Raw genomic sequence first — 13,760 nt, forward strand, 5'->3', positions numbered from 1 at the left:
TCATCTTGAATAAATTAAATCAAAAAAGAAAAAAAAATCCCAATAATGTGATTAATTTATCCCATAATCTTGGGAAACAAAGAGAAGACAGGTCACCCTGATTGGCCAGATCATGACAAGTCATGCTGCTGTCACCCAAACTGATGAGATGAATGAAGAATGTGATCAAAATTGTGCTCACATGATGTTACCGTGGTGTAAGTGACCTGAAAACTAATACTACAGAAGATAGGAAGGTAAATAAACTAAGTTCTCAAGAAAAAAAAAGTATTTATTTTTATAGTGAAGAAATAAATAAAATGTATAGTTGCATGCAGGGCTTGACGTTAACTTTTGTGCTCACCAGCCACTGTGGCCAGTGGTTTCCCAGAGTTACTAGCCACTTAGCATTTTCACTAGCCACAATTCTGTTGTTGGATAATCATGTTTAATATGATTAATCCGGATGATGACACGCTAAAGTTTACTTGAAATAGATTTACAAGCTTTTTAAATGTAAATGACCCCTGTGCACATTCAAATAAAGACAACATAAATCGGGTATTCAGCTCTGAAATGGTTTTGCTACTTAAATATGAAAATATGCAGACTATTGAAAAAAAGTAATAAAAGGAGGAGTTTATTATTGCATTTAATGAAAGTTGTGAAGGTTGAAGATTTATTGAAAAAAACGTAAAAAAAAATCTAGCTAGAAACACTCTCAGCTTAAATATTTATTTACAATAGTAATTTCTGAGTAATAAACAAAGTACCATACTTTCTGGACTATAAGTCACTCTGGAGTATTATCATACATTTTTTTGAAGTCATATCAGTCAAAAAATGCATCATGAAGACAAAAACAACAGATATAAGTCACACGGGACCACAAGTTTCATTTATTTAGAAGGATTTGGTTTGTTTACAGTATTTCCAGAGTGAAATTTTTACATATAACTTTGATAAATATATATAATATGTTAAAGGAAGTTAAATATTGTTCCTTCAGCTCCTTTTCTCTGTGACCAGCTCCTCTTTTCTCTGTGCCCCCCCTCCCTTTGCTGATGAAATCGATGCAGTTTGAGTTTAAATGAGCTCCATCTGATTAACATCCTCATTTTTAAAAAGTTACGGCAGTTTTTGCACTAGTTTGTGACTGACACCCCGGAATCTATTTATAATAGAGAGCAAAAAAGACGCGAGTGAGCATTATCAGGTGCTGGGAGCTGTCACAATGTCCAAGACGGAGGCTGCAGACTGGGGCGCCTGTCAGCAGAAGACTTTGCAAATGGACCAATGAGCAAACACTGTGTTCAGGCAGTGCTCATGGGAGTTGTAGTGTCATAGTCTCATACTGCAATTGGTTTAGTATTTCAGATGCCATTTCAGAAAACTGCAATTAAATAATTCAACCCACCAAAGTGGCTGGTAGGAGTGATGGTGTTACCCGCCACAGCTGGAATTCACCCGCATTTAGCGGCTGGGTGGGTGTTAATGTCAAGCCCTGGTTGCATTTCTGGTTTGAGCTTCCACACTTAAATATTTTGATTTTAAGTAGTGTTATTACTGGTATCAACATGTTAATTACAGTGAATTAGCCACAGAAAAATGTCACATCACAAAAATTAATGCGTTTTATTGCAGTTTGTCGCTGCTCTTTAGACAACATTGAATGTTTCTCAGTACACACGTTTCTGGCAGACCAATCACAGCAATGTACTACAAGATGAGACCCCTCCCAATGTGGAAACCACCATAGTAACGCCAGACTGAAGACAAACAAATACATCTTGTCAAATATTGATATTTGATATAAAAAAAAACCTCTATTTCATCGGTTATTTTTTTTATTAGGGTCTACCATTCATTTTTATACTCAAATAACCCCAAAATTCTGTTCATTAATCACTAACCTGTAGTTGTTTACATCAAGCTTTTATCCTGCATAAAAGCTCTTAGCATCTCAGTGAAGCTAGTAAACCTTAGTTGCTAATGGCAAATTAAATATATGAAAAGAAATATAAAAGCATTTTTTCTTATCATCCTCAAAAGTATTTGACGTGTAAAAAAAACGATCAACATGTTGAAAATAATGGGAAAAATTATCAAAAATAAAAGCTTTTGTTTGGATTCTTTAAAACTGTTCATAGATAATTAGATTTGCTTTTTCATAACACGGCGGAACATCACTCTGCTTCTCTGCTCTCTCTGATTGGGACCCTATTACATACGAATTCACTTCCTATGTTACTGTTCTTCGAATGTTTTTTTTTTGTTGTTGTTGCTGTTGTTGTTTTTAAAAATACAATGTAACCACAGTTCTTTTAGTTTGAAGTTTTTGGACAGTATAACTCTCTGATACAAAGAAAACTGGTGATGAAATCCTGGAGTCTGCCATGGCGTGTGTTTTTGGCTGCGTCCTCTTGTCAAGTTGCCATGACAGACGTCTGCAGAGTGGTGTTGACATTGCGCTGAAAGTGAAGAGTGTGACGGTATGACACTCCACTCTCCATTCACAAAGATTAAGCAATGTTCACGTCAGTTTTCATCAAGAATTAATGACGGCGTTATGTCGGCCTTATTGACACCTCATTACCTAAAGTGGTCCAGGTTGATTTCATCTCAGAGAGTCAGCACGGGACTGATGGCAAACAGTTATGAGTGATAGCGTTTTTATAAAAAGACACACAAAGTGGCTCATCCTCGGAGAGTTAATGTGTGCATATGTGACATCATCACAGACTTCTTTATTCATGTCATGAGCGGCCGTCATATGATGTGACTTTGATGCTTTAGCGCTTTGTAGAAAGAACATCTAAGTGACATTAAGTGATTCATAACATCACAAGACACTGAAGCACATGAAATTCACTTATCAACTAAAAATAGTCAGAAAATATTTGATTGGATAGAAGAAAACATAATAGAAAATACAATTCAGTTCAGTTTAGTTTAGTTTAGTTTGTTTCTTTGTGTCGTTTTGGGGGAAAATGAAATGGTGGCAGTTTCATGATGTTCAGAATCGCTTTTGTTTGGTGAAAAGTTGTTTCTTTTCTTGCTGAAGAATACCTCCCTTATGATCTCCACACAGGCCAGTTTCACTTCCATTATCTGGATGATGCCATTTCCAAAAAGCACACTGTTATCAGAGCACTCAGTGTTTCTTATAGGTAATGGGCACTCAGACAGTATCTCAGGATAAAAGGAACATAAAGCAAACTTAAGATGAAAACTTTCAAACAGAGACACCAAACAAGAACAAACCTCAGTGTTCCCAACAATGGTACACCAAAGTTTGAAGCCTGATGTGTTTTTCAAACATTTATCCCCAACAGGATCCACATGAAGCAGTGGAAAATTTACATTTATTTTTTTAGCCATTCACAGTTTTTATCCTTCTGTGGTCAAGAGAAGATTAACAATATCCATATTTTATTTTACATTACTGCATCTTCAAATATGTAGCTTATTCATACCTGTGGATAGTGAATAAGCTACATATTTGAAGATAGTGAATAATCAATTGGAGAAGATGAAAATTGCAAACCAATTCAGTTTACACTGCTTAAACTAAAACATGTACAAAAAACTTAAATTGATTGAATTGTGAAAAGGTTGGGTCATTACATTCCTTAATTCCAGTCATTTTGTCGTTAATGCCTTCACTTTTTGAATCTCAGGCGAACCGTCTGATGCCTTGAGACACGTATTCACTGCGATGAAGGCTTCTCAGATGACTTCAGAGACGGTTGCTATGGCGTTGTCCTCCTGAAGGACGAGACAAGTTTACATACACAGTACAACAATAAAGCAATGTCAAACTGCTTAACCTAAGATCTCAGAGAATTATTAACAAGGTCAAAAAAAAGTACATTGAAAACAGAAACGGTGATAAATAACATCAGTCACACTGATTTGATGTCACAGCTTGTTGTGGCTGTACCAGTTCTTCATCGCTGTATTTCACGGCACATTTCAAGACCTCACAGTCAGTGGCAGTGGACAATCTCAGCTGCTTTCAAATAACAGTTTGGATGTTTTATGGTCTTCTTTCTCTTCTACATACTCTCTGTAGCAGCCCCTGGCATTGCATATCACATGTAGAGTTCAACACGTCTTTATTATTTCATGTGTTTGAGATTAAATTTGTGCCATCAGAAACTGAATTTGATTTAAAGTATTTCATTTGAAAAAGCGTGATGTGTAATAGAATTTAATGTTTTGAAATTGAATTAATTTTTTATTTTGAATTTGAAAGTGTATATTACCTATGAAAATTCAACTTTTTTATACCTTAAATTCAAAAATTCAGAAAAATTCAACTCTTTTTATATTTTAAATTCAAAAGCACAGAATTCAATTTCAATTCACAAAAAGCAGACTCAGTTTTACAGTTCAATTTCAATTCAGAGTGGCACGACTGTTACGTCATCTTGTGCCCGTCAGGGAGACTAATCGTGCACAGATGCACAGACACCCTCTACACTTCTCCTGTGTTGTGTCTAGCTGTACTCCTCCCCTGAGCAGGATGATCGTCGGTTCAACGATGGCTGAAGACCAGGGGTTGACTAATCAAGTTTGAAACCACATTATACACTTGGTTGTCTGTCTACTATGTTACCCTGTGATCAAGTGGCGACCGGTACCGCCTAACGCCCAGTGACAGCTTGGATAGGCTCTAACACCAGCCCTGCAACCCCTAAAGAAATAGCCGGTATAGAAATAAATGAAATCACATACACGCCCCTCACCACCCCTGAGTTGACAATCAAAGATGGCTGCCCCCCATTCCAAACAGTTATCAAGCTCCTGTAATAATCAGTTCATAAGCACTTCTGACAAATGTTTGTAACACTAAATCAGCCGTGTACATAGTATTGTTAAACTTGTATTTGTAGAAATGCTGCCACAGTGTTATCTACATCCCTTGTGTGGTATTTGTGAACTAAACGCAGGGCATGCTAACAACAGCTAACACAACAGCCCTGGTATGTCGGCACAGTTAGCAGATGTGTTGAGGGGTCCATGAATCTGCTCTATTAGTCTCCCTGACGGGCACAAGATGACGTAATGGTCTGCCCTGAATTGACATTGATTGTAAAACTGAATCTGCCTTTTGTAAGTTGAATTCTGTGTTTTTGAATTTAAAGTGTAAAAAGACTTGAATTTTCATTGGTAAAATACATTTTCAAAGTCAAATAAAAAAATAATTCAATTAATAATATAAATTCAATTTCATTAAAACATTAAATTCCATTACACATCATGCTTTTTCAAGTTTAATATTTTAATTCAAATCCAGTTTCTGATTGCAAAAATGTAACCTCATACATGTGGCACCGTGAAACTAAAAAAAAAAAAAACACATCAGACAAATACGTATTACAATCTTTTACAACCAGAACCTTTCACAGATATTAAAACTCACATGCACACACTTCCTGACACAATCACAAACTAAATCAATATTTACAAATAATACAATTGCATTGCCCCATCATGCAATCATTGCAACTTCCTGTAATACAAAATGTTGACGAGTCCCCTTCACCTGACTGTTTTATTAGAGCATTTTAACAAATCATTTTAATATCATTTTAATATCTTGTCTTCAATTTTGCACTGCAAATTTTATCTTAAAATCTGTTTTTATCTTAAAATGTTTTTCAAATCTGTTTTAAAATCTGTTTTAAAATCAATTTTAATCTTTTGTTTGTTTTTTGTTGTTTGTTTTATTGTATCTTTTTAATTAATCTCATTTTAATTGAATTTTAATTGTTTTCTATAATTTGTTCTGCCTGTAAAGCACTTTGAATTGCATTGCTGAAATCTGCTATAGAAATAAATTTGCCTTGCCTTGCCTTGACTGTATTTAAAATACAATTGTGACCAACCTCACTTTGCATACTAAGGGTGCATCTCTGACCAGCATCAAAACAAACTTTGAACTCTAAAGTCTGGTGTCTGTGACACACCTCCTAACTCTATGCCAGTTGCAGGGCACACAGGAACCTGAACCGCAACACAATGGCCCTGTGGCCATTTACACTCTTGATGCATGTACATTGTGTAGAAACTGGATGAGTTAGCAGTATCTCCATTCTGGATTGAGCTCCTTCACTCACATGTACACATTGATTCTTGTTCATGTTTAGTGTGATCCTCCATTCGTCCAGTTCTTACCTTAGAGGAGATCTATCAAACCAATCTCTGCATCCAACAACCAACACTTTTCTTCTTTATCGTCTGACCTAGACATTTGTGCAGCCACTTGTTAAATACAAAATCCCGTACATCATGAGTTTGTTTATTCTGTATTCATCATGTGACTGTGAGAGCAACCTCATGAGAAAGTGACCCACTTCTATGAAGCTATGAAACAAACAAAATTTTGTTTACATACAGGTGATGATAAACTAATTTAAACTTACTTTTATTCCATTTATACACATTTGGTCTGGCTGAATTCCACTTACTACCACGAATCTACCTTTGAATATTTGGTTTAGGGGTTTAGGTACAAGCACTCTTGGTTGGGTTTATGAGATAGCTGATTTATGAGTTAGCATACACTATCTCAAAACATCCATTTTCTTGTTTGATGATCAACGTTATAGGATTTACCCTTTCTTAAACAAATGGCTGATGATGAAATTCAAATAGTAGTAAAAGTGCATTACCTTTCAATATGTCATTAAATAAGTTTTTACATTCTGTCACCTTGGACAGGTTCATTGGTTATATTTTTTTTTTAAAAAGGAGCATGTGCCCAAACCGTGATGTAAACCAAGGACTTTGTACTTTCCATGCCAGAGTAAGGACACACACACATACACACACTCCTTTCATGGTTACACGGGCTTTGCAAAATCCAATTAACCAATTCCACTGCAATGCTGCTGTACAGACAAACTTTGAATTAAAAACCAAAGCTTCAGAGGCTCGTGCCGTGCTGTGAAGTGATTTCAACCTGATTGCTGCCCCTCAAACATGTCCTGTCACCACCTCAGCTTTCTCATTTCCCCTCAGACCCTCGTCCTCCTTCCTCCACTCTTCCCTATCTCTCCCTCTTCACTCTTCAGGCCTTTTCCATTTTCTCCATCTGTGTCTTCAGTCGCTCTGAAAGTCTCCCCCACCTCACCTCAGTCCTAATTTCCTCCAACACATGCAGTCCTGTGAGCCATTAGTGAGGCAGCATGCCTCTCCTCTCAACCTCTTTAACTTCACTGTCGCTCAGCTCCTTGATCCCCCAGTCCCCTGCCCACCCCTGTCTGTTCTCCTCTTTGGCAGCTCCTCTGTCAGTGTTTACTCCATTCTTTCTCCTCAGACCCCCTGCTGGGCCTGTCCACTCTGTCTGCGCCCCCTACCCTTGTCATTTCGCCTCTCCTCGTCCTGATGTGTTCTCTCTCTGGTATCTCTGCAGGACAATTTCTCAACGGCAGCTACTGTTCTTTTGAGGATGGGGAGTGTGGATGGCAGCCAATCACAGGCCGCGGTCACTCTTGGAGACGGCTCCAGGCTCCATCCAAGGCTACCCGGAAGAGCTGTCCATCATCAGGTGGCTCACACTCCTCTCTTTTGATAGTGTAAACACTGCTGTGATCAAGTGGCCTATTTGCAGACTCTCTCTTAAATGTGTACTCAGTAGTGTCAATGTCTCATTAAAAAGAACTTCAAAGTCCTCTTTGAACAGTTAAAGCAAGACTTGGAGAATTCAAACCAGTGACCTTGAATATTTTAGTCTAACAGCTTGTGAATGTGCAGAGAGAACCAAAGTCTCTGAAGTGTCACACATGGATGTGTTGTCTTGTTCAGAGCGCAGTGTGCTGCTCCTCACACTATTCCACGGGGTGTGTGAGCTGCAGCGTGTAGACTTTGAGTCCTACATCTGCAGTTCATCGACAGTGCAGTGACTCAAGTGTTTCTCTCCATGAGATTCTAAAGTCTTGAAGAGCAGAGGACTGTTTTTGTTCTCCACAGAAGTCTCAGAGGTTGTTGTGAAGGAACTAAAAAGGAAGCATTGTTTTTATGTCGTGTTTGGTTTTTATTTTGTAGGGGATTTTCTTCTCAGCGTATACAACAGTATAACAGTTACCTGATACGACATACAGGAAGTGTTAACTGAGTGCTTTTACTCCATCATTCCTCTGAAGTGTGCTTTTCAGAAATGTTACTCTTTGAAATGTCTTTTAAGGTAGAAAAGGTAGAAATCAAATAATATGCCAACAGCCCACTTAGACTTCAATCACAGCTCCAAACATCCACATATACTTCCAGACTTTTTCAATTTCACATCCCAAAAACTGTTCTGAACTCTTTTTTTTTTTCTTTTTTTAACTAACACAGTTTTACTGCCGCCCCTGTCTGTGCTGTGTGTGTTTGTGTGCTGAATGTTAAAGGTGCTGCGTTCAGCGTGGAGGGAGGTCAGTCCAAAGGCCAGCGTGGTTCAGCGTTACTGAGGAGCCCTCTCTTCCCTCCTCCTCTGAGAAACTCCAGATGCACGGTGAGCTAACTAGAGTTTTTTTCTTTCATTGCATGATCATTACTGTTTGACATGCACATAATTACTCAGGGTCAGATGTGCACAGTGGGCAGTGCAGTCTTGATCCCACACACTTTATGAATGTTGTTGGTACGTCTGCCAAGTTCCCTCCCTCAGCAAAACACATGTGTTATGAATGAACACATGCCAGAAATTAATGTTGCAACTCTGTATCATAAACTTTGTTTACTGGTAAAGTGATAACGTCTCTTCTAAATGATTACTGTGAATTTATTTCACTGAAGTCACCTCAGAAAAGTTGAAGTTTCATTGGCTTTCAGTTGCTCATGTCTTTGGGTTGTTTAAAAGCTCCAGCTGACCTCAGAGCCCACATGGGGACTTCTTGAATCACAGGCTGAAATCTATGTAAAGCTTCTTTATGAGCTACAAAAAGTAAACAAGGCCATTAACAACGAGTTTAATAATTTAAATAGTTTGTTGTATACCTGTAACCTCCATCTGTAGGTGTAGGTGTCCAACAAGAACATGAAGAGCTTCAGACTTAGTGAAGAAATAACAAATGCTTATCCAGTGACACATCTCACAGTTCAAAGGAAGAAGGTTTGATCCAATTAGTTTTTAATTGCACAGGATGACACCAGCAAAACAAACCCAGGAAGAAATCTTTTCACAGGAACTTTAAAACTTTCCAGCGCACGAATCTATTTGTATTTTCTTTTTTTTTCTTTTTGGTCAGATTAGGATTTTGGTTGGGTTGTAACTTGTTCAGATCTGTTAGAAACCCTTGAACCAAAAGTCCAAGTGTGGAGACTACTCTATGAATTAGTTTCCATAGAGGTGATAAATAGAGCCCGACCGATATGGGATTTTTGGGGCCGATACTGATACCGATACCGATTCCGATACTGGGGGCAAAAAAAGCCAATATCCAATATATCGGCTGATATCCGATATATTGAGAGATATCCAATATATCGGCTGATATATAGAATCAATTAATTTATATACACAGGATATATATTGTATATGACCAAAAATTATTATAATACCCATATGATTCAAGAAAGAGACAGAACACTATTAAATTAAAACAAGGAGCTTTAATTATAAAACTGTCAACATAAGAACTGAAGTGTTAACCAATGATAAATAAGAACAAGCTGTAAATACAACAATAAATAAAGAAGTCAAACTTTAAACACAGTAAGTAGAAAAAAGTCAAACTGTAAACACACAATGAGCAACTTACACAATGTTAAATCGCAGCAAATAGTCTTGCATTAGATAATGGTGGACGTGTGAAATAACAGTACCATTTATCTCTGTTTATCTCACAAAAAAAGCAACTAACACAACGTTAAACCACTGTTCTATAGTCTTACATTAAATAATGGTGGAGGGGGCAGGCACTCGGCCAGTGTACAGCCCAACACACAGACACACGGGAACAGGAGTGACAGAATTTCTGCGGAGCAAAATTTATTATAATCAGCAGCATTTTGGCCGATGTTGATTAATCAGTGACAGGCATAATCGGCCCGACCAATTAATCAGTCGGGCTCTAGTGATAAAGTAAACCTTCACCTTTGTATTTTAAATGAACACTTGCACACGCTCTACTGAGGTTACAAACTTCCTGAACACCCTCACACTGACTGCTAAGCTACATAGCCTACCATATACCCTAATGTCAACCAATGCCCAAACATGGAGATAAATGGGCAGCAAAGAACAGCATATGAATGGTAGATGAGACAGGCACTGGTTCTTACTCCTTTAAAAAGCCTTACTTAGTAAGATGCCATCATACGTCACATCTCTGTTGTCTGTAAATCAATCTCACAATCAATACCCATCAAGATCCAGTAACCTAATCTTTAAAGTTTCATAGGTAAACACTTTATTTGGCAGAACTGCTTTCAGGTTTTTCTGCTTCATTCACCGGGGAGCATTTTACAACAAACATTTCAACAAGAGCTTTTTCTATTGGTCAGTTCAAATGATAATGAATTACACTGCTTTTGAATGTAACTGTTTTTAATTGTATTGTTGTGTTGTTATTGTTTTTTGTACTCTCAGCATCATTGAAAATGCGTGAACGCCCTAAATGATATTTCAAGATGAAACAAAGGTTGTATGAAAAAGGATTATGAGGTCATTTGAGGGTCAGAGCGCAGAGAGTTTGAGAAGCATGCAAGTATATAGGGTTGGAACACTAAAAAACAGGGGCTGTGAGGAGTGTTTGGAAAAGCTTGTGTTTTTACAGTATAAAGACTCAATTTCCCATGAGCACTTGCACCCACTGTCAAAAGGTGTGTGTTTGCTTTAAGGCAATAAATGGAGAGCAGCTCTTCTTTTCAACACTACTTTTCTTTGTTCAAGACAGTTTGACAAGATAGAAAGTGCTGATGTAATGTGTTGTTTGAAGTGACGTAAAGCTATTGTTTGAAATGTGTCAACACTCAAAGTTTGTAAACTCAGTTTGTAGTTGTAGCCCAGTGCTCTAAGACATGTCTGTAATGTGTAATGTTAGTGAATCCTGGTTATGTCCTGCCAGTCATCTACCAATCAGAGCTAACGTAACCTCACTCTTCATTTTATTGATAGACTCTCCAGTTTGAACAGACCACTGCAGAATAACTGCTGACTGTGGGTTGTGCTCTATCACTATCCTGTTTAGCCCGGCCAGCACGGGGGTTGTCATGGGGACTTCGACATGTTGTAAATCAATCCGGTCCTTGCAGACCCCATCAGGAGACTGAGAAATAGCATTCAGAAATATCTTACCTTGGCGCTGATAATCCCATTTTAAGTTGTGGATTGGTTGTAGGCTTTTTCAAAATCACTTGAAACTCCTCACAGTCCCTTAAAAAAGAAAATGTGGAGCAGTGAAGCTGTTCTAAAAACAAGGTACCTTTGCTTCAAAGTACAGTCCTCCAACAGGTCCTTCAGGGGCCATTGGACCCCAAAGTACTGTAGATTATACACCATAGAAAATCACCACATTAGCACTTCTTCAAGTCAGAGCTGTTGAGAAAAGGACAGAAGCACTGTTATTGGGTTGTTATTGGGTTGTTATAAGGGATTGGGACCCTGGCAGGGGTAGTGGGACCAGGAACAATGTGTAGCGTCTGCTCAAACTTTGAGTCAAGCAGACTGTAAATGTAGTCATGGTTATACATGAATCCACCCCACACCTATGCCTGTGACATTTAATTTTCAACACCACTGAAAAACACTTGTACTGTGTTCTGTCAAGTGTTTTGTACCACCTTCAGTCTTATGGATTACTCTATCTTAGCTCCCAGTCCTGTCTCTGAATTCTCCTTCTTTTTCTATGATTTAGTCTCTTTTCTCGGTTTTCCACTTAACAGAACAATGTCTGTCAAACTGAACTTCTCCCTGCACATTAATATGTTTATGGTTAGTCTGCTTCGGGGAAATAACAGGCTGTATTCATAAACTGTGCAGGGTAGTGTCCAATCAGAGCCAAATATATCACCCAGCCATGTAATGATAAAAGGAATACAATTTTAATTTTCAATTTATGGTTTCCGAGCCACGTTTTGTTTCTCTCTGGGAGGAGGAGATGAGAGGGAGTGGAGGGCTGTCATATTTGATTAATTGCTAAATTAAAGAGTAATGTGCAGAGACAGCAGGTCGACACCGTGCCATTTAAATATCCTGAGACACACTAACTGTCTGAGGTTGGACTTGTCAATCACAGGTTGCACCCGATGACCGTTGTGTGAAAACATTAGTGGTTGTACATTCTTCACTTAAAGTGCTCACAGTAGCAGCTCCAAGCCTTGATTGATGTTGTTGCATCTTGCATTTATAGCTCCAGTGGTTGATGTGATATTGCTCATCACAGCGACCTTTGGCCCCTTGCAAACACTTTGTGGAGGCTGTTATCGATGTGAGGTGATAGAAGTGGAAGATGGAGTTGAGGAGGTGATGCAAATGTCAGAGGTCAAAAAACAAGATGACAGAACAGACGGAAGGGAGTTACTGTTTGTCTTTGCATGAAAGGCATGCTAAGTGAGTCAGATGAGGAAAAAAAGAAAGAGATGAAAAATACAACAAGAGGAGTTTGCTGCCACTCAGGTGTGAATAAAAGGTTTGTGAGGTTTAGGAACAGGCAGTGAAGGCGGTGTGGCACCGCTCCTTCAGCCTCCTGGCACACAGTCAAAGATTAGCCATGATTCCAGATTAACACTCTAAATCCTTCTCTCTGCAATGAAGCGGTGCTGTTCAACGCAGCCTGTTTGCTTCTGGACGACCATGTTGGGGATATTAGTTTTGGGTATTAGCTACAGTCCGTGCTCACTTTCATGATGTGCCCACTGAGTGCTGAGCAGCGCCTGTAATCTTGATGTTTACGCGGTCACCATGTGGTCTTCCAACTGATGATAAGGACTGCAGCCTGCTATTGACAAGCACAATGCAAGCTGTCAGAATAAAAGTGTTGCATTCAGTCATATGGGCAGTGTTGTCCTGACATGTGTTTTTCATCAGACTTAAGCCGGCGTCTGTTCTGCTGAAACGCTGAGGCAAGAATAATGTTCTTGGCTGTGAGAAAAATGCCGTACAGGGACATGGTCACATCCCATGCTTGTTAGGCAGCTTGAGTATTCCTTTCACTGTTTGATTCCTGCTATCACACGTGTGTTGTTTGGTTTCAAGCCTGTTTAAATCAAACATATCCGCCTGTAAACAGCGAAATGAGATTGATTTGTGCTGCAGCATGCAGCAGGAGCATAGGTAGTAAAATAACCCAATTTATGATCCTGGTTGAATTCCATTAATCTTGGAATAATTAGAAGTGAACAGATGGCTGTTGCTGATTGATCTCATTGCAGTTTAAGAGCATCCCTTCCTTGTCTGATAACACACTCGGCTGCTTTGCTTTGACTGAAAATGTTTTCAAAAGAAGTTATGGATGCTGCGGTGTTTTGTAAACTCCCACACAACTTTTTTCTATAAATCTCACAACAGCAGATTTGATGTTGTTTACTCCATACCTCATTGTGATTTTTCTGCACCTTTGCCTCAACAGGTACGATTCTGGCTGTGCTCAGGAGGATTACAGAAGGTCTCACTGTCTCTGTGGATCGTGGAGAACAGCACGGGCCCTGATGAGCAGCGCCGACTGTGGCACTCAGCCAGCGAACCAAAATCTGAGAAGGGCTGGAAGCTTGTCGTGCTCCCTCTTTACGGCCTGGCAGACTGGTATGAGGAATACATACTTTAGTCAACACATGTACAAGCAGTCTGA

General features: G+C 38.8%; 1 protein-coding gene across 3 annotated transcripts in view; it reads left to right on the plus strand.

Moving 5' to 3' along the window:
- alk (ALK receptor tyrosine kinase) overlaps positions 1-13,760 on the plus strand; it is a 644,227-nt gene that overhangs the window by 535,342 nt on the left and 95,125 nt on the right. For all 3 annotated transcript variants that reach the window (XM_074691249.1, XM_074691250.1, XM_074691251.1), the window contains exons 7-9: positions 7,403-7,537; positions 8,379-8,482; positions 13,542-13,714. In XM_074691249.1, the coding sequence (XP_074547350.1) occupies positions 7,403-7,537; positions 8,379-8,482; positions 13,542-13,714 (412 nt within the window). The remainder of the gene's footprint in view (positions 1-7,402; positions 7,538-8,378; positions 8,483-13,541; positions 13,715-13,760) is intronic.

The sequence above is a fragment of the Halichoeres trimaculatus genome, unplaced genomic scaffold, assembly GCF_033239565.1.
Source record: "Halichoeres trimaculatus isolate MK-OKI-2021-1 unplaced genomic scaffold, fHalTri1.1 fHalTri1_scaffold_17, whole genome shotgun sequence".
In the NCBI taxonomy this organism is placed as follows: Eukaryota; Metazoa; Chordata; class Actinopteri; order Labriformes; family Labridae; genus Halichoeres; species Halichoeres trimaculatus.